The 22213-nt window shown below is 33.2% G+C and overlaps 1 protein-coding gene across 3 annotated transcripts; it reads left to right on the forward strand.

The window, feature by feature from the left end:
- The first annotated feature begins 436 nt into the window (after positions 1-436).
- On the forward strand, positions 437-21794 carry LOC136028023 (zinc finger protein 681-like). 3 transcript variants are annotated; one of them, XM_065705594.1, is made up of 4 exons: positions 437-507; positions 10798-10942; positions 11921-12088; positions 19642-21794. In XM_065705594.1, exons 2-4 carry the CDS (start codon positions 10900-10902, stop codon positions 20694-20696), a joined length of 1266 nt encoding a protein of 421 aa, XP_065561666.1. In that variant the 5' UTR covers positions 437-507; positions 10798-10899; the 3' UTR covers positions 20697-21794. The 3 variants fall into 3 exon arrangements, with proteins under 3 accessions (XP_065561666.1, XP_065561668.1, XP_065561667.1); XM_065705596.1 differs by having other exon boundaries at positions 11921-12061; positions 19642-21745; XM_065705595.1 differs by lacking the exon at positions 437-507 and adding an exon at positions 2114-2143.
- Positions 21795-22213: the final 419 nt, after the last annotated feature.

Consider the following 22213-nt stretch of genomic DNA (forward strand, 5'->3'; position numbering starts at 1 on the left):
AAAATGATTTTTTTTAAACTTAAATATTCTTAGCCACTTACATTGGAAGTTTTTTTTTATCACACATTTCTGGAATTTGAAATCTCTCTGGAAACAGACCTTTCTTCCTTATGCTCTGGTCTTCCTTATGCTTTAGATATGGATCGCCACTATCTTTCTTTGGTTTCTTCTGAAAAACCTCAGATAAATGCTGCAATTTCGTAGAATTTTTTCGTGGGGTTTTTGACGTCATAACCCTGCGATAATTACAGATGAAATTCTAGTCCGGACTGAGAATTCTTTGAAGAATCCCAGACGGATGCGAAATTAATTCTGCATACTTGAGCTTTCGGACACGCTCATTGCGAAATAACCATGTCACTGAAAAAATTCTATGTCAGAGTTTTAGCTAAACTGCTAGCTATCGGTAAATTTGAAAGCGGTAGTGCCGCATAGCCTACGGCGAAGTTATTTAAATTAATTTAGGGCTACTTGTCCAGAAAATATGTGAATAACTAATGTTTTTAGGTAGTATAATAGAGTAATTTAGATTGAATGTAAAAAAATGGCCAAGTGGTTAAAGTGTCCGAGTACTGAGCGCTTTTCTTCTATTTTGTCCTAGATCTTGTGATATATCATTGTTCCTTTTGCAGATTTGAGGGGCAGACTAGCCACACAAAATTTAATTCTGCATGAGTGAGGACAATAGAAGTGTGGATTTAGTAATTATTTGAAGTGGTATCAAAAAAGGAGGTAAAATAGCATAAAATACAGATTTAATGATAGGCTACTAGTATAGCTACATTTTTTTCTTTCGTATGCTAAAGAAAGTTCAAGGAGAATTTGTAATGTTAGCCACATATTTGTGCTTGAACTGGGAAGGGGTTAGAGAAAAGTAAATAGAAATGCTTTTAAGAATAATATAAGCAGTTGTTGTAGAATTTTTTAATTAATTTTTCTGAATTCATTTAGGCTAGGTTATATATGAAATGTAAATTTCTCTACTTGGTTTGTAAACAGGAAGTCTAAGAAGGCAAATTTTATTAGCCTTGTCCAGAAAACTGATAGAGAGTTGTAATTTAGGCTTTATTTTTGAATACTAGAGCAAGGGGATAAAGAAAAATTAAGTACTTTTACAACTGTAATGAGTTCTTAGAATATTTTGTGTTTGAGTAGGCCTATTTATCTATACAGATGGCTCTAAGTTTGAAAATGGTAGGGGGGTAGGAGCAGCGTTTGTCATACCTTCATTGAGTGTCTCACAATTATTTAAACTACCAGAATATTTCTCAATATTTCAAGCAGAGGTTATAGCCCTACATAAGACTCTTCAATATGTAGCAAATAATCTTAGAAATTACAAAATAGTCATATGTATTGATTCTAAAAGCTCAATCCAGGCTGTTGCAAATTATGATCCATTTTCAAACAAAAGGGAAGTAATGGAGTGTCATCTTGCTTATATACAAGCAAGTAAAAGTAATGATATACATCTTCAATGGGTGCCATCACACTCTGGTATATCTGGCAATGAATTAGCAGATAAGTTAGCAAAGGAGGCAACATCACGAGGAATCCAACTTGATGAATGGGACCATTCAGAAAACCAAAGGAAAATAGATAAAATCATGAAAAAGGTTGCAGATAGTGCAAAGACTCTGAACAAACAGCATTTTAGACCTTATGTGGATCAAGAGGGTGGAATTAATGTATACAGCTCTTTAACTAGAAAACAAGGGAGAATACTATTTAGATTAAGATCAAACCATGCTGGCTTTGGAACTTACAAAGCCAAAATATATGGTGAATCCCCATTGTGTGCCAATTGTGTTGATGTGGAAGAAGACTTAGAGCATATTATTTTTAAATGCCTGAGTTACAATGGTTATCACTCAAATATATTTGGCTTCTTTATAAAAAAGAATATAGCCCCTTCAATGCAGTTAGTATTTGGAGGATTTAAATCAGTTCCTAAAAATGTAGAGATCGCCCCGCATCTTAGTACAGTTCTTCAGTGACATTGGTAGAGCATTAGATGTTTAATGCTTCTGCTATTTAATCATGGATGACAACCAAGAGATAAGGCTCTCAAGGTGCATAAAGCACAGAGGAGAGCATAACGACAACAACAACTAGAAAATATGTGAATAATTAATGTTTTTAGGTAGTATAATAGAGTAATTATAGTAGATTGAATGTCAAAAAATGGCAAAGTGTCAGAGTACCGGGCGCTTTTCTTCTATTTTGTCCTAGATCTTGTGATATAGCTATCATTGTTCCTTTTGCAGATTTGAGGGGCAGACTAGCCACATAAAATTTTAGCTGCATGAGTGAGGACAATAGAAGTGTGGATTTAGTAATTATTTGAAGTGTTATCAAAAAGGAGGAGACATAGCATAAAATACAGATTTAAGGATATGCTACTAGTATAGCTATATTTTTTTCTTTTGTATGCTAAAGAAAGTTCAAGGAGAATTTGTAATGTTTGCCACATATTTGTGCTTGAAATGGGAAGGGGTTAGAGAAAAGTAAATAGAAATGCTTTTAAGAATAATGTAAGCAGTTGTTGTAGAATTTTTTAATTAATTTTTCTGAATTCATATAGGCTAGGTTATATATGAAATGTAAATTTCTCTACTTGGTTTGTAAACAGGAAGTCTGAGAAGGCAAATTTTATTAGCCTTGTTCAGAAAACTGATAGAGAGTTGTAATTTAGGCTATATTTTTGAATGTTATGGCAAGGGGGTAAAGAAAAATGAAGTACTTTTACAAATGTAATGAGTTCTTAGAATATTTTGTGTTTGAGTAGGCCTATCTACAGGATATTTGGACAGCTTATTTGAACTGCCCCTTGTATATTGCTGCATAGAATGTTGAGTAAAGAGGGATATATTTGATCACCAGGGGTTTGTGTACTCAAAGACTATTTTCTTTTGATACTACTTGATGCCATTGGCTTTAGAACTTCGGTTTTTTGTCTATCAGCACTCTAAATCCCTTTCTTTGGGACTTGTCTTAAGCACTGTTTTTGGCAGTGAATTGGAATCAAATATGTTGTAATGGGGACAGAGGATAGTACCGCCAAAGTAAAGGACACTGTATTTCTTTATGTGGAACTCAGGTTTCTAATCATGTGCTTGTGTTTGAATTTCAGAAGGTCACAGTGTAGGCCTTGGTGGTTTATGGGTCCAAATAGCTTGTAGTTGTCATCATTGAAAGTACATTTTGTTTCCTATGCTATTCTATTTACCATATTATTGATGTAGCCTGTATCATTAGTGACAGATTCTGTCAGAATTTCAGAACTCATATCCTGCTCAAGGGCTGTAGTCACCCCACTGAGGTAAAACTAGTGGGTCTGTAGGCACCTTTTTGGTATTTTCCCCTTTCTGAAATATTGGTGTAACACGGGGTCAGCTTGTCTAGTATAAGGTTATTTTTCTCAGCTGAAGCAACAGTTTAAATGTCTTACATAGTGGAAGTGTAATTTTTAGGTAATCTCATTTAGCAGTCTTGAATATAATTTCTCAATACTAACAGACTTGTTGAAATCTTGTGCTTTAGGTCATTTTTGGATGACTGGAAGGGAGAAGTGAAAAGGTAAAATATGTCTTGTTATTTATTAGAGGAGGCCACTTGCAAGAACACTATCTGGTAAAAGCTATAAAAATGTGTAGTGATGTTGTAGGATTGAACATGTCAAATAAAATATCTCTGAGTTTTTATTGAAATCTTTAGTGATTCTCATTTTCCTGGGCTAAAAAAGGAATGATCCTTCATCTAGAGTTTCATCAATTTAATTAACAGTCTTGTTTATCCCTTTGGTAATCTTGTACTTAGGGAAATACCTTAGCACTTGGACAGTGCCTGATTTTTGGCATCTATTTTGTAAAAAGTAAAAAATTTACCATTATTTTGGGTAAAATCATATTAGCAGATTTTTTTCTACATTTAAAACTAAAAAATTAACCATTTTACTTAAGAAACCTATCATCCTTTTAAATTAAATAGCTATGTTCAGTCATATCATCTATATGTTATTTTTCATTTATTTATAAAAGCAACCAAATACAAATAAAAAATTGGTCTGTAACACTTTGATTAACTAAGAACTGGATCACAATAGTAGATCATTCAGCTACATTCACTGTCATTAAGACCATCTTCAACAGATTCTGCAGGCAAATCTAGCTCCTTTTCTTCAGACTCTAATTTAGGTGGTGGTGCCTGTTCTAAAGCCACCCACCCTGAACAAAAGTCCTGAATAAGCCCTGAAAATTACATAACAATTTCTACATCTGTCCTCTGCTTTTCTCTTCCTCAGAACCAATTCTGTATTTATCTGCAGATTCTTTTAAAAGAAAGTGCTGAAACACAAGGGTCATTAAACTAAAATAAGAATTTATTATAGAGGCTTTTGTCACAACAACTCTTTCAGCAGCAATTGGTTTAAAAGCAGACTAAATCTTTGAAAACAGCAGTGGAACTTTCAATTTATAATTGACTGAGTCCCCTCCAAAGTTTATTTGATCACCCCATCCACATGATGTGCCTCTAGAAAAAAAATGAGTAAACATTTATGCATTGAATCCTTTTGCGTCTTCACTCTAGGGAATCCTGTATGTTTGCTTATGACTTAAACAGGAGAGTGTGAATTTCAGTTTTCCTTTTAATGAAGATCTGGAATTATCAAGGAGGAAATCAAGGGTGGATGCTGGGTCTTAGGGAAACAGCATAAACGCAGGTTTCTCTATGATGTGAAAATTTTGAAGTAAAACTGAAGATATTGATTCTGCTTTGGTCTGCTACATTGTTCAACACTTAGATCTTTTAGTACTTTTGCTGAGACAACTTTTATATCTGAAGCAAATGGCTTCCCATATTCTTTTTGGAAAGGAACGAAATTAAACACATCTAATAACACAGACCCTTTTCTAAATAGAAATACTAGAGATATTCCTATCAACCCAATCTACAATAATTTCAAATTAAAGGATTCAAATAACATTTGTTTTCAGTTTAGAACCAGTGATGAATCTATTATATCCCACTTAAAGGAAAATTTTAGGGTTAACAGTGCTATATGGGTGCTGTGGGGGGTAGTTCTTTTGTTGCAAAAACATAGATTTTAATGAAAAATGATAGTTTCTATAATTGATCCATTAAAAGCTGTACTTTATCCCAAAAAGGGGGAGATAAACGCCCTAATATCAAGGATAATTCTATTTTGCTGTGGAAAGCAAGCTTTTTTTTACAAAAAAAAATAACAGTACAATTGCTAATTACTTCAAAGAGGGTAAAAAGTTAGACAGAAAATGGGTTAATAATTGGGCAGTGACTTGACCGGATAATTGCATGCTGTAAAATCCCCCAAAAAAGGCTTCACACATGCATCTAGATTCTTAATGAATGTCCTACTTTTGCCAGAAATCCCAAGAAAACAAAGGAAATTAAGCATTTCACAAAATTTTGGTGGGGCCCCGACCCGAAGGCCCCCCCCCCTGCGTACGTGCCAGATCTGACCACACTTTTAATGAAAATTAGGCCATTAGACAACCTAAGTCAATTCATAAGCTGGGAATTCTTGCTCAATCTAATAGGTGAATATTCTTTCATTTTTCAATAATATTCTTATTATTTTCTTTGTTTGTTATATTTCAATAATGATTGTAGCCTTTTATTGTCTTTAACAGCTTACAGAACTAATATAATGTTAATTCAGCTAATATTTCACTATTTTAAAACTATAATTATCTGTACTATAATATACTTTATTGTTTGGGTAAGTCAGACCAAGGGATACAGCTATGCACAAAACAGAATCTTGTCCAAACTTGTTTTTGCCAGCCTCTTTGCACTTTGGTGTTGTAAAAATTGCAAGGCATCATAAAATATATCAGTAAGATATGGTAAGATACCAGTAAAATATTTAGGCTACATTCTATCAAATAGGTAATTATTTAAATTAGGTAAAATACCAAGTGTTCATGGTGTTCATTAAAATAGTTATCTTGTAGTATCATTTGTGATGTTTTTGAGTTGTTCAGCTTGTCAAATGCATAATATTTTGCATCATTGCTCTTTGCATAGTTTTTTTTTCAAGAATACATGTGTCTTTATTTGATATGAATCAATCGAAAACAGTACATCTTGAAAAATTTCACTTGTCGTTTTGTATGATTTAATTACGAAAGAACATTTTTTTTTTGAAATCACAAGGAAGGATTTTTCTTCATTTCACATTATATTATAAAACTTATCTCTTGACTATGACTGATACTGGATCTATATTTCCAGAGCTTCTTTTGGTTTTTCTTACTGTCATAAGCTAGCTTAAACTGCCGTATCTCTATCTTGTACTCTTTAACTTTCATAAAGGCACTTAGTTAAGTTTCTTAGTTTGTTTTGAGCCTCTGCCTTTTCCTTCCTTTATTGCATTTTTTCAAGTGCTTGTTTATTTCTTTCCTTGCATCTTTGGGCTATGAAAGGGAAGGTTTAGGGCTTTAACTTGAGTTTGAATGACATTCAATTTTTCTAAAGTGTAAGTAGCTCACATTTAGGTCATCTCATGGTGGTTTAGTTTGCTATTTAGGTTAGCCCAAATGAGCAATCTTGAACTAGAAGTGAGCAGGCTATGCATTCCTGCTCTTAACTGATTGTACTGTAATTCTCAGAAGTTCTCTTTATGTGATCATTTTTTAGTATAAAAAATTCACTTCAAGGATCAATTAATTGCTCTTTCCCACCGGGGTAAGCAGGGCTGTCGTGTATTGAGGGAAGGGGGTGAAGGGACGCCCCTCCCCCAATTTTTTTGTCACTGTAAAAATATTTAGTTGGTAAAATCTTGAAATGAAGCACCATGACTTCTCTGATGCCGCTAAAATCCTTTGTTTGGATATATAAAGACCACAAAAATACTGACATGTCATCTACATAAAGTTCAAACTTGGTTGGTAAATGACACAGTTTTACTGACTCCTGCCATGAGTTTACAGACTGTGCCACAATTTTCTATTTGGCTAAACAAAGAGCATTAAAATAGTAACATGTGACATATACCAAAATCTGAATCTTGATCAGTAAATGCAGTGGTTTTATCAACTCCTGTTGTGATTTTATGTATTGTATTTGAAACAGACATTATGTTAATTATTGACAAAAAACAATCAGTAAAATGACCAGCCAGTCGGTAAAATCTTTTGTCCCCTCTCCCCCCAAACACTTACCTTGTTATCGGTACTTTGCACTGTGGAGCAAATTAGTTGCATATTGGCTTGTAACAACCCTGGGGGTAAATAATTTATATTCAGAAGCTGATCGTTATCCTGTAGTAAGACTAAATCCTTCAGAGTCTTTGGAAAAATTTTATATCTAGTTGGTTGATTGACAGTCTGCCACAGATCCAGACTGTGAAAACACTGTGAGTTGATTTGTGCTTCTACTTGTTTTTAATAGTACAGGTATATAAGTATATCTCTCTTTCCATATGATGTTCAAGAAGCTGGTGACACCAATTTTTAGTAGTTTCCTGTGTAATTCATAGCTGTTTTATGTAATATTGTTGCTACTGTCTTAAAAAGTTTTACTGTTTTAAAAAGCAGAGTTGAGAGAAAGTGTCAAACTTTAGCGTAAAGAGTGGGGCGTTGAGGAGAGAGCAGCCCCTTTCATATACAAAGTAATTTCTGTTTGTTTTAAGTTTTAATATTGCTCCTTACTTTCAGTTAAAAAAACTTGTTTTTTTTATTTAATTCTTAAAATAAATCAAATATTTTAACTAATTTTATTCATGGGAAAGCTCATAAGTCTCGAATCATAGCAGAAATATCTGGAATTGCTTATTTGATGCTGCTCACTCTGGTCATTGGACGTGTTTGCTGACCTGTTTCTTCATTTGTCTCATATAAAGTGACTGTTGGTGGTTTTGAGTTGATGGTGTTGTAGTTTCTTTGCTTTTCAGTGACTTTTCACTAATTTTTGATGATAGTTTTTTGCTAGAGGTAACACTAATGTCTTCAGTGACACTGGCATTTCTGCTATTTAAACAGTTCACAAGTTGAAGCTCTGCCTACACTGTGGGATCAGGGGAGGGAAAAGTCCCGTGCTTTCTGTTTTTTACACCATACAATAGTTAAAGATTTCAGAATTGTCACTTAGATATGATCTGAATAGTTTTTATACAGCCAGAATTGCCCAAAGACTTTGTTGGGGTTGTTAGTATAGCTGAAAAGACAGTCGGAAATGCATAAAATCAGTATGGGTTTATTCACTGAGGAAAAATATCAAGACTCTTAAATCTGAGGAAGTAGAGGAGCTCTAACTCTCTCATTGACTCAACAATTAGTCATATTTCCCTTTTGTACTCAGTATAGATGGCTGGTGGCCAAAATTGTTCCTTGGTGAATTGTTCCGTGGCCAAAAATTGTTCCTTGGTACCAAAATCTGAATCTTGATCAGTAAATGCAGTGGTTTTATCAACTCCTGTTGTGATTTTATGTATTGTATTTGAAACAGACATTATTGTAATTATTGACAAAAAACAATCAGTAAAATGACCAGCCAGTCGGTAAAATCTTTTGTCCCCTCTCCCCCCAAACACTTACCTTGATTACCGGTACTTTGCACTGTGGAGCAAATTAGTTTCATATTGGCTTGTAACAACCCTGGGGGTAAATAATTTATATTCAGAAGCTGATCTTTATCCTGTAGTAAGACTAAATCCTTCAGAGTCTTTGGAAAAATTTTGTATCTAGTTGGTTGATTGACAGTCTGCCACAGATCCAGACTGTGAAAACACTGTGAGTTGATTTGTGCTTCTACTTATTTTTAATAGTACAGGTATATAAGTATATCTCTCTTTCCATATGATGTTCAAGAAGTTGGTGACACCAATTTTTAGTAGTTCCCTGTGTAATTCATAGCTGTTTTATGTAACATTGTTGCTACTGTCTTAAAAAGTTTTACTGTTTTAAAAAGCAGATTTGAGAGAAAGTGTCAAACTTTAGCGTAAAGAGCGGGGCGTTGAGGAGGGAGCAGCGCCTTTCATATACAAAGTAATTTCTGTTTGTTTTAAGTTTTAATGTTGCTCCTTACTTTCAGTTAAAAAAACTTGTTTTTTTTATTTAATTCTTAAAATAAATCAAAGATTTTAACTACTTTTATTCATGGGAAATCTCATAAGTCTCGAATCAGAGCAGAAATATCTGGAATCGCTCGTAGTTTCTGTGCTTTTCAGTGACTTTTCACTAATTTTTTATGATAGTTTTTTGCTAGAGGTAACACTAATGTCTTCAGTGACTCTGGCATTTCTGCTATTTAAACAGTTCACAAGTTGAAGCTCTGCCTACGCTGTGGGATCAGGGGAGGGAAAGTCCTGCGCTTTCTTTTTTTACACCATACAATAGTTAAAGATTTCAGAATTGTCAATTAGATATGATCTGAATAGTTCTATACAGCCATACTTCCCCAAAGACTTGGTTGGGGTTGTTAGTATAGCTGAAAAGACAGTCAGAAATGCATAAAATCAGTATGGGTTTATTCACTGAGGAAAAATATCAAGACTCTTAAATCTGAGGAAGTAGAGGAGCTCTAACTCTCTCATTGACTCAACAATTAGTCATATTTCCCTTTTTTACTCAGTATAGATGGGTGGTGGCCAAAAATGGGGATGGAAGTCCTTTGATCAGAAAGCTAAAAGCTTGTGAGTCCTTATTAAGTGCTTAAAAGTAAATGGAGGGTATTCAGCTCCCTTTTCATGCTGCTGTTATGTGCTGGTTACTCCATTAACCTCTTGCAGTTCTTTAATTATTTTCTTAGAATAGCCCTTTCACTGTGAATAATCAAAAGGTCCGAAAAATATATCCCAAAGGAGAATAGGACAATCAAGTCTCTAGGAAAAAGGTTTCAGAAATTGCAACTGGTTTTTCCTCACAGATACAACATAGCTGTAAAGATGGAGATGAAAAATACTACTATGCCATTACCTGATTTTTTTTATGGAGTAATATTAAGATAAGAATTTAATTCATATCCCCTCAACCATATCCCTCCCCCCCACTAGCTACCTTATTTAAAAAAAAAATTCAGCTGGAACGTATACCAAATATGCTATTTTTTTAACGGGAACTTGGTAAAGGTCAAGCAAAATCTGAACCTGGCGCAGCAATGAGCTATGTTGTAGTTTGATGGAGAATCTAGCCTATACCTCCTTGCCCTCTTTTTAACGTAAATTAGGCGTGTTGTATATTGTTTTTTTTTAAGTGGTACCAGAGTTTTGACATAGTATGTGAATGGGCTCTGATCCAGCCCTCCCTACGTCAAGACCCACTATCAATCATATATATAAGCATGTTTTTTCCTTGGCATCAGGCGAAATTTGTCATTGCAAAATAAATCCACAATGATCCAAGTTTTTTCGTCACCGGTTTTCCTTACATCCATTCTTAATTGTGTCTAAGTTTTCAAAAATTGTTCCTTCTACACCTTTCCAATTCATTTTGTTCTTGGATGAGCCTCTTTTTTAATGAATTTCATCTTTTGTTTTGTAGATTTTGGTACACATCAACATATACACTTTTTATTGAAGATCTTTTGTAATTTATTTAGGTTTGCTATTATAATATAAATAAAACTGAATATTTCTGCAAATTAGGCCTAAAATCTGACAATAACATGTAGTTTTCTTGAATCCAGAGGTATTGTAGTTCTTGGTAATGAATGATATTCAAAGTATTTTCAATTACAATCTTTTTTTTTTCATTTGAAATGTTGTAAATGATTTTTAAAGCTTTGCCAACAAGTAAAGATTTCTTGCTTTTAAAGGTACTTGGCCCGAATGTCTCTAAGTGTCTGAAGAATTGGATGACCAGGAAGAGTAAATTCAATCAAGAAAGCCAGTTGTGAATTTGACTTGATTGATGAATAATGGACCAAACTAACCTCTCTTATCGTACAGTTGTTAAGGAAGGTAATTGATTCGTTACAATTGTAAAAAGATAATACCTATCCATATATCTTATTCTTGATTGAAAAATACTCAAGGAAGCTAGAGGACGTTTTTTAGCAGATGGTATTAGTGTTACTATTATTGTTTCTGTACAAGTTATTTTTTTCCTTTGGTGTGTTTAAAGAGGGGATAGGGAAACTGTCCGCTGTAGTTTAATTTCCGTTTCATGATTATAAATAGTATAATATATACTTCGCCTTTATTTATCTTTTATTCATCCACAGCTTGCGTATGCTTGCCTGGTGGGGAATTTTGGTCTTTTACTGATAGTCGTTATTATGAATATTCTCTTCCCAAGTATATGGTTAGAATCTATGGCAAGACCTATGGTGGGAATGTCTTTAGCTCTCTTCTTTTTGATATTTTTTCTTTCTTTTTTGGGGAGAGAAAACCCTCTTGAAGAGAATGGATCATTATATTTTATAACATTTGAAAATTAATAATAGAAGTTGACCTGTTAGTAAATGAGTCAGATTTGTCTATTAATACATAATTGAAGAAACTAAAGGCCCTTTTGTCTAAAAAAAATCAGATAATTTCGCCTGAAAGTATAGTAACTGATGTAACTCTATTCATTGTTACTGTGTAAAAAGTACAAGATTGTTGAAATTATCTGGAAGGACAGTTCTTTTACACTTGTTATTATGGCAAACTATTGATTGTTATTAATTTTTGAATGTTTCTAAGGTAATTTAGTTTTTTTTAAGATATTTAAAAAAATTTTAAGATCATTTGATTTTTTTTTTAATAGTTGAAGATTTGATTGTTATTTAATTTCTTTTAAATATATTTGTTTCTTTTAAGTATCTTTTGATTTTAGCTTCTTTCTTCATCTCAAAGTGCAATATAAAAGTTGTGTTAGATGCTAAACTATTGTAAAAGGAGCCCCCTTGGTTTCTTGTGAGGATTCTTATGTGATTTTACTTGTAATATTTCCAGAACCTGAAGACAGATCAGGTGATAGCATGAATACTCTCGGATGGAAGCCTTCTATTTTAGTGACTGATCAGGTAGACCATACTTTTTATAATTCTCAAGATATTACTGCAAAAATCGAGCCTGAATCTGATCCTGTCAAACGTGAGTTAGATACAAGCATTGTTAAAGGTATGTTTTCAAACATATCAAGCTTTACTGTATCCATTTGCATATCCAATCTGGGATAATTATCCCTAGGCATTTCGAAAGAAATGAAAGATTCCTTGAACTTTCTTTCATGTTTACTTTTGTGTCCCTCTCTTATTTAGAAAGAAATTTTTACTGTAAAATTCGGAATCAGGAGGATAGGACATAAAATATTGTCATCTAATTGTGTCTTTGAACAAAAAATCACTATAGCTATTAACCTCATGCTCTTGCCTTCTCTCTCTTACAACAGCTGAATTGGGTAAATGAATTTTTCTATGGTATTTTCTCTATTGCTTATATTAATAGAAATGTATTCACTGCATAAGAAGTTTGAAATACCCATAGCTAAATAAAATGTAACTATGCAATATATTTTTTGCAATAAAATGGAGATCAGCAATCAAAAAATATCATTCTAGTCGGTATGGTTGAGCCAATTCAATAATTTTGAAGACACAAAAGTCATAAAAACTTTTAAGATTTATTTAAAAATCTTTTATTTAAAAGATTTAAATAAATCTTATATTAAAGATTAAATTATATTATAAATATTAATTTATTAATAATAAATTTACAAATATTACAATCTATATTAAAGATATAAGATTTATCTTATATTTAAATAAATTAAATGATTTAAAAGATTTAAATCATTTATTTAAAAATCTAAAGATTTATTTATTAAAATTTATTTTAAGATTTATGCTTTGATTGCAGATTTTGCAACTTTAAACGGTTTGAATTTCGCCTCTGCTGCGAATTTGAAATAATAGAGAACATTGACTTTTGTTAAGTCTTGACTTTTGCCTCACCAGTTGTGACCTTGTGTCATCAGGAGTCTAGCTTGAACATTATTTAAAACAATGTCTAATTGCATTGGTCAAAGTTATCACCAGTAAACTTCCCTAAAACCAGTCATCTTTTAGCATTTGATGTTGTGTAAAACTAGAATTTCAAATTTCTTCTGAATATTGTGCATAATTTTTTTTTTTTTTTTTTTTTTTTTTTGTTAAAGAAGACCTGTGAAATTTCGAAATTCTTTCAAAGGAAAGAATTTCGGAGGATTTTCAGGTTGCAGCTGTCTCCTGGATAGTTTTACTCTTGGTTTGTAGCAAGTGCCTGTTTTTCCCAATAAACTATTCAGGAAAGGGATATTTAGTAAAACAACCATTTTCCAAACAATTCTATTCTTTTTGACAAAGAATAGGAAAATGAAAGAAAAAGAACAGAAGGAGCCCAATTTTTGATATTTATATATTTAATATTTTAAGAATTTAAGATTTTTTATGTTTTGCAATAATATTATGTACGTTTTATTGTCGGCTATTGCTATTATGATTGAATAAGCGATAATTTGAGTTAGTTTATTTAATTGTTGATAGTTTTCACTTGTCACTTAAGATCTTTTTAGTATTTATTGACAGTTTTATACCGCTTTAGAAATTTTTTTTACGAAATTGGTCTTAAAGAAATCAGAAATCTTGAATCTTATGAGAAATCAGTAAGCTTGTTGTCACGGACATGTTTGGAATGGCACCTTTACTTTTTCGCCCTTAGTTTTTCTCCAAACTGGATGAGTTTAATGTTTGAAGCTCAGGTATCTTCAGTCTACTGCCTTTTCCTATCAGAAAGCTAAAATTTAGAATCTATTAATAGATATCTTCCGTATGAAATAAATCTAGGTAATTTTGTCTGAGATCTTGTGAAAATAAATCTCAACATCCTAAATTATTGTTAAAATATGTATTGACTTTAATATTTCTAGCAAAAACTGAAAGAAACTATTAATAAGCCAGTTTTTGTTTAGCTTTTTAAAAGAGCCTTGCTCATAAGGTCCAAGAAATTAATTAGCGCTAAAAGCTTGACATTCCAAGTTAGAGAATCACGATTTCTTTTCTTGTAAATTTGTTATATACGATGGAAGTGGAATTAAATGTCAAAATATATTGCTGGTAAAAGGTGATATTTATATAAAATACTATATAGTAAATATAATAATATTATATAATATATTATATTGCTGGTAATATAATATGAAGGTAACGATAACTTTAAAGGTAATCTTTATTTCGACCTTTTTTTTAGTCTGGAGAGTGTCATTGTTGATAGTCTCCCACTTTATGTCTATGTTTGAAAAATGTTTTGAGTATTGAAAATGAATTTCCACTGTTAACGTTTACCCAAACAGCCAAGACTTCAAACTAGAAAAAAACTAGAAAAAGACTTCAAACTAGAAAAAGACTAGAAAAAAACTAAAAAAAGACTTCAAACTAGGAAAAGACTAGAAAAAAACTAGAAAAAGACTCCAAACTAGAAAAAGACTTCTCGAGTTTGATATCTTAATGAAAAGTCCAATCATAGTTCAAATTTATCAGTACACTGGAAGTTTCATAAGGGAGACAAACTATTATAGCGTAAAGTATGCAAAAAAATTTACTTGTTGATCTGGAATTCTAAACACCTTAGAAATCAAGCTGGGAAAAACTATTTGATTCCAAGATATGGGAAAAGTTTTGACTTTTGCTTCTTTTTTGACTAGACGCCACTCAATTCATCCTAGGGACAAATTTTTCAATAGTCAGTAATACGAAGTAAAGTAATACGAATAAAATACGAATACGAAATAAAGTAATACGAATAAAATACGAATACGAAATAAAGTTATACGAAGTAATACGAAATAAAGCTTGATTGCTTGTACTGATGGATCTAAACACATAGGAGAAAAGGTTCCCTGAAATTGAACTTGTATAACTGAACCCTCTTGTAATTCAATCCCTATTTAACTGAACCCCCATTCACCTCAACCCTATACAACTCAACAGTCAATTTAATTAACTTCCACGTATCTGGATCCATTTAACTGACCTCGCTTTGTTCTCTCTGTTTTACTGAATCCCCTTTTCACTGAACCCTGCTGTGCAACTCAACTTCTAACTAATTCAACCCCCATGATATGCAACCCTCATTTAACTCAATCCTCATGCAAAAAAAAAAAAAAATAAAACAATTGGTGGGAAAAATAATCACAAGTTCTAGATACGTGATTGACATAACCAGAACGGATCCGCTCTTTTTGGGGGAGTTGGGGTGGTGTTAATTCTGAAAAATTAGAAAAAAATGAGATATTTTAAACTTGCGAAGGAGTTATCGGATCTAAATGAAATTTGATTTCTGGATAGATATCGTGTCTAAGAGGTCTTATTTTAAATCCTGACCGAATCCGGTGACATTGGGGGAAGTTGGGAGGGACCTAAAATCTTAGAAAACACTTAGAGTGGAGGAATTGGGATGAAACTTGTTGGGAAAATAAGCACAAGTCCTAAATATGTGATTGGCATAACCGGAACGTATCCGTTCTCTTTGGAGGAGTTGGGGGGGGGGGTTAACTCTAAAAAATTAGAAAAAATAAGGTTTTTTTTCGAACTTGCGAAGGAGTGATCGGATCTTAATGAAATCTCATATTTAGAAGGACCTCGTAACTCAGATCTCTTATTTTAAATCCCGACTGGATCCAGTGTCATTGGGGCGAGGACCGGAAATCTTGGAAAACGCTTAAAGCGGAGAGATCAGGATGAAACTTGGTGGAAAGAATAAGCACAAGTCCAAGATATTTGACGGAAATGACCGGACCGGATCCGCTCTCTTTGGTGGAGTTGGGGGGAGTAATTCGATTTTTAACTTACGAACGGGAGATCAGATTTTAATGAAATTTAATCTTTAGAAGGATCTTGTGCTTTAAAACTCTAATTTTAAATCCTTACCAGATCCGGTGACCTTGGGGGGAGCTGGAGGGGGAACCAGAAATCTTGGAAAACGCTTAGAGTGGAGAGATCGGGATGAAACTTGCTGGGAAGAATAAGCACAAGTTATAGATACGTGATTGACAATTGAGCGGATCCGTTCTCTTTAGGGGAGCTTGGGGTTGTTAATTTGAAAAAAATTAGAAAAATTGAGGTATTTTAACTTAAGAACGGGTGACTGGATCTGAATGAAATTTGATATTTAGGAGGAACTCATGCCTCAGAGCTCTTATCTCCCCCGGAGGGGGAAACCGGAAATCTTGGAAAACGCTTGCAAAATGTCGTAGATACGTGATTGACGTAACCGAACTGGATCCGCTCTCTTTGGGGGACTTAGGGGATGGGGTTTAGTACTGAAGGGAGAGGAAAAATTAGAAAAATTGAGGTATTTTTAACTTACGAATGGGTGATGTTATTCATTGGTTTATTCTTGTGTAAATGTTTTTTTAGTGCTATTTAAATGCCAAACTTTATTTCTTTTCCCTCCTCTAAAAACAACTATCCTTGTGTCTTACTTATTTAAAGCTAGCGAAAATCATCATGTCCAGGGCCGGAACACACTTGAATCTCATAACTAGTTAAAATCTAAGACAAAGAAAATCAGAACCCATACTTGCCACAAATTTAAATATATGTTTAAGAAAATTTAACCGTTAATGCTGATTCAGGAAGGGCGGATATTATTCAAATTCTTGTTGATAGTAAAAGTTAATTGTGGAAACAAATTGGAAAATCTTAGAAAGTGTTGAAGGCGCTCATAACTTCATATTCTGTCTATTTTCTTTCTCCACTGCTTAAAGAGCACTAGAACATCTTAGGGAGCTGCTTAAAATCGTCTTAAAGCTAATACATCCATGTGGATTTTAATACTTTTGTTATCACAAGACCATCGTAAAATGTCTTATGGTACCAAAGTGTGATTTTAGTGTCATTTCTGGAGTGTAAGCCTTGAAAAGATATAAGGTCTACCTCTAAAATCTCTATGGAAGAAAACCCTTAAACTGGTGTTCAAAATTTTACTCGTGAATACTCCCCATCCAAGTCCCGTTTACAAGTTTAAAATAAAACATAGTTTCGAAAAACTACGCAGTTAAAATTATTGCACAGGCACTGTAAATATTTTTATAGCATAAATAATAACTTTAGTGATTGTGAACGGAACTTGAAAAAAATTTTCAAGCTTTTTCGTGTCTTACATTTCTTATACTTATAAGAAAAGAAATTTGGTAGCGATGTTTTTGTAACAACAATTTAAACTAAGCTTCAAGTTTAGTTTTCTTTTTTAAGGTTCTTGAATTGTTGCAATCCATTGTTAAAATTAAATAAAAAAACAAGTTTTTTTAACTGAAAGTAAGGAGCCACATTAAAACTTAAAACGAACAGAAATTACTCCGTATATGAAAGCGGCTGCTTCCTCATCAACGCCCCGCTCTTTACGCTAAGGTTTGACTCTTTCTCTCAACTCTTCTTTTTAAGACATTAAAAACTTTAGTCTAAAGAACGGGGCGTTGATGAGGAAGCAGCCCCTTTCATATACGAAGTAATTACTGTTCGTTTTAATTTTAGTGTCGCTCCTTACTTTCAGTTAAAAAACTTGTTTTTTTTTATATTTAATTTCTGAAAGTTTTTGAATCAATGCATGTTTTAATTTTGGCTCTCCGCAGAAGAATAATTAAAACGAAATCTACATTTTTTTTTTTGGCTAAATGGCTTTCTCATAATTTCGATCGAATGATTTTGAGAAAAAAGAGCGGGGGAAGAAGCCTAGTTGCCCTCTGATTTTCGGTTAATTAAAAAGGCAACTAGAACTTTTAATCTTTTTATTAGTAAAAGATATACGTAACTTATAAATTAGCTTACGTAAAGAACTTTTGTATTCTCATGTTTTTATTACATATATGAGGGGGTTCGCCCCCTCGTCAGTACCTCTCTTTACACTAAAGCTCAAGTTTTGTCCCAATTCATTAAGAATGACCCCTGAATCACAAAAGCCGTAGAATAAATAGTTGAAATTACTAAAAATACTTTAGCATAAAGAGCGTGGTATTAGGAGGAGGTGATAATATATGGGTAATAATTTCTGTTCGTAATTTTTTATTGTTTTTTTTTTAAGTAATGCTAGTAAATACTGCGCTCCCTTCATGGAAATTTTCTTCCCCCATGAAAAATTCCTCGATGGAAAGTTCTCCCAACATATCCCCCTCTTCTCAACCCCTTCCCCCAACCGAAAAATCCTCCTGAAAACGCCTGTACAAGCACTGGTCAAAGTTTGTAACTTGTAGCCCCTCCCACGGGGACTGTGGGGGAGTAAGTCGTCCCCAAAGACATGGTTATGAGGTTTTTCGTCTACGCTGAATAAAATGGCTCTCAGAATTTTGATCCGTTGACTTTGGGAAAATAATTAGCGTGGGAGGGGGCCTAGGTGCCCTCCAGTTTTTTGGTCAATTAAATTGGGCACTAGAACTTTTTATTTCCGTTAGAATGAGCCCTCTCGCAACATTCTAGAACGACTGGGTCGATACGATCACCCCTGGGAAAAAAACAAAAACAAACAAACACGCATCCGTGATCTGCCGTCTGGCAAAAAATACAAAATTCCACATTTTGTAGATAGGAGCTTCTAAAGTAGGGTTCTCTGATATGCTGAATCTGATGGTGTGATTTTCGTTAAGATTCTATGACTTTTAGTGTTTGTTTCCCCTTTTTTCTGTAATAACATAAATTTTCTCAGGCTCGTAACTTTTGATGGGTAAAACTAAACTTGATGAAACTTATGTATTTAAAATTTTCATTAAAATACGAATCTTTTGATGAAGCTATTGGTATCAAAATTCCATTTTTTAGAGTTTTGGTTACTATTGGTCGCTCCTTACTACAGTTGGTTACCACGAACTGTTTGATATATACAACTATTTTTACAATTACCAGTTTTTGCTCTTTACGCGCCTTAATGTCTTTTCATACTGAAGTCTATATAAACTTCTCCTTACCTGAAAATCTTCAATTTGTCCAAGTGTGACGTCATTGCAACACTGATGTATATAAAAATGACGTCTCTCGCATAAATATTTTTTTCTAAAATTAAGACTCTGAACCAACTTTTGCAAACTTCTGATCCATCTAAATTGTTTGTTTAGATACCAGGATGCTAATTTTCCTGTAAAAATATGGGGTCGTTTTCGAAAAAAAAAACACATATATACATACATACTTACATCCACAAATATTGCTCGTTTAAAAACAGTATATTTTTGCGTGTAATCTCATTAAAACGAGTCTTGAAATACCTCAAGTTTTAAAAATTGTTCTAGGCTCTAAAAAACTGATATCAGTAAGGGAAAACTATAAAAAGAATATTGTCAGATTATACGTTATGTTTTAGTAAAACAGTTCAAAATAGGGATGAAACCTTTTAATTGACAGTGAAGAGATATAACAATTTTTGACTGGATATTTCGAACACATATATGTGTTCGAAATATCCAGTTGAAAGATTAATATGTGTTTTCTGTGAATTAAAAGGTTTCATCCCTGTTTTGAACTGTTTTACTTTCACTATGGAAAGCCAGTGTGGTCTTCGAAGTTATCTACGCTATGTGTTAATTACTTGAGGTAGAGTCATGAAAATTTCTGTTCGCTCATTTTTAATTTACTGTTGCAAATCAAGTTTCAAATATATTGTTGATAAACAAATCTCAAAAGCAATAATTTAGTTTGACTTTTTTTTAGACATCTCTGTCACATCTTTGGTTGAGAATGATCTACCCGACCATGTAAATGGGATATCTAGTATGCCTGGCTTAATCACTATATATCTAAAACAAGAAATAGATTCAGATTTTCAACATGGGGCTTCAGATTTCAATCAAGTGATACATGATATATCGGATTATAAAGGAAGTCACTCTGGAGAAAAACCTTTTGAGTGTGATATATGTAGGAAAAAGTTCAGCCGTAATTCTCATCTATCGAGACACCGAATAATTCATACTGGGGAGAAACCTTTCAAGTGTGATATATGCATGAAAAAGTTCAGTAATAGTTCTTGCTTAACTACACACCAAAGAATTCACACTTGGGAGAAACCTTTCAAGTGCCAAGTATGTGAAAAAAGCTTTGGCTCTAGCTCTGAGTTATCTAGACATAAAAGAATTCATTCAGGTGAAAAACCTTACATGTGTGATATTTGTAGGAAAAAGTTCATTAGTAGTTCTTGTCGGTCTAGACACAGAATAATTCACACTGGGGAAAAACCTTACAAGTGTGAAATATGCGAAAAGAGCTTTGCTTCTAGTGATAATTTGACACAACACCAAAGAAGTCATTCCAAGGGGAAACCTTTCAAGTGTGATATATGTTTGAAACAGTTCCGGCAAAGTTCTTATTTAACAATTCATCGACGGATTCACACCGAGGAGAAACCTTTCAAATGTCAAGTATGTGAAAAGTGCTTCATTTCTAGCCCTGAATTATCTAAGCATCAAAGAATCCATTCAGGAGAAGAACCTTACCAGTGTGATATTTGTATGAAAAAGTTCAGCCGTAGTTCTCATCTATCGAGACACCAAATAATTCATACTGGGGAGAAACCTTTCAAGTGTGGTATATGCATGAAAAAGTTCAGTGATAGTTCTAACTTAACAAAACATCGACGGATTCACACCGGGGAGAACAGAGGAAAACAGAGAAAACAGGGAGAACAGAAAACAGGGAAAACAGAGCCTAAAACATTGAACCCAGCTGGCCTGTCAAATGAAATGAGTACAATGAATAACAAGAGCTAAGAGCTCATATGGCACTTGTGATGAGGTCGGAAGAGCCATGTCCAAGAGCTCATTTGGTATGAGCTCTTGCAAAATTCTAAGAATCAATAGATTGCTTTAAAAGGAAAATCAGGGGCTTAATGCCGGTCGGGATTTAAAATAAGAGCTCTGAGTCACAAGGTCCTTCTAAATATTAAAATTAATTAAGATCCGAACTCAAAAGAATTTATACAGAGATTAAACCTTTCATACGTATGAGAAAGTTCAAACAACATTTTCTTATCTATACAGCAAAGAATTCACACTGTAGAGCATATGAATGTATGAAAAAATCTATAATGAAATCTGTATCTATATATAGATAGATAGTTTATTTCGTGATTAAACCAAAAATAGGCAATTCACAGGAAAATTAACAAAAAACTGAAATATACGTACACAGTACAAAAAAAAACGATAAAAAGAACACAATATCGAAAACAAAACATAAACACTAACTAAATGTCAAGTCTCTTGGTGCGGGATAAAAATCTGTTTACAATAGTCCAAACTTTATTATGTCTAATTATCAGGGATAAAGGAAACGGTGCACTTATTTCATATTTACTTAATTCGAACTCCATTACTAGGGCTAGTTAGGGCTAGTGCTTCATTTCTAGCCCTGAATTATCTAAGCATCAAAGAAGCCATTCAGGGGAAAAACCTTACCAATGTGATATATGTATGAAAAAGTTCAGTCAAAGGTCTTCTTTAGCTGTTCACCAAAGAACTCACATTGAGGAAAAAACCAATGATATTGTTTGGGTGAAATGTTAGCTTGGATGTGAGGAAATATTTTGATTGGCATATATCTGAAATAAGCTTTGCTTCTAGTCCAAATTTATCTAAACTCAAAAGAATTTATAGCCTACAGAGGTTAAACCTTTCCAAGGGTGATATATGTATGAGATTGTTCAAACAGTATTTTCTTATCTATACAGCAAAGAATTCCCGTTGGAGAGCACATGAATATATGAAAAAATCTATATTGAAATCTGTATCTATATATAGAGAGATAGTTTATTTCATGATTAAACAAAAATAGGTATTTCACGAAAAAAAAAAACATGTACACACTACAAAAAAAGAGAAAAAAGAATACACACTATCGAAAACAAAACATAAACACTAACTAAAAGTCAAATTTCTTCGTTCGGGATAAAAATCTGTTTATGATAGTCCGAATTCTATTATTTCTAATTATCAGCGATAAAGGAAATAGCACACTCATTTCATATTCACTTAATTCGAACTCCATTAGTATACGTGCTCTACAATAAACAGGGCAATCAAACAGAAGATGACAACCTGTTTCCATAGACTGCACAAGCACAATGGAGATTCAGCTTCGCCAATCCTATTTTAAAAATGAAGCAATCTGCTATGCCCTGTAATAAGCTGTGTTAATCTGCTATTGGTTGGAATTTTGATGCAGAGATAAGGTCATCTTTATTTTCAAAAAAAGTTAGCCGGCCATGTGCTAACAGAATTTTTAAACT

This window comes from Artemia franciscana, chromosome 6 (genome assembly GCF_032884065.1).
Source record: "Artemia franciscana chromosome 6, ASM3288406v1, whole genome shotgun sequence".
Lineage (NCBI taxonomy): Eukaryota > Metazoa > Arthropoda > Branchiopoda > Anostraca > Artemiidae > Artemia > Artemia franciscana.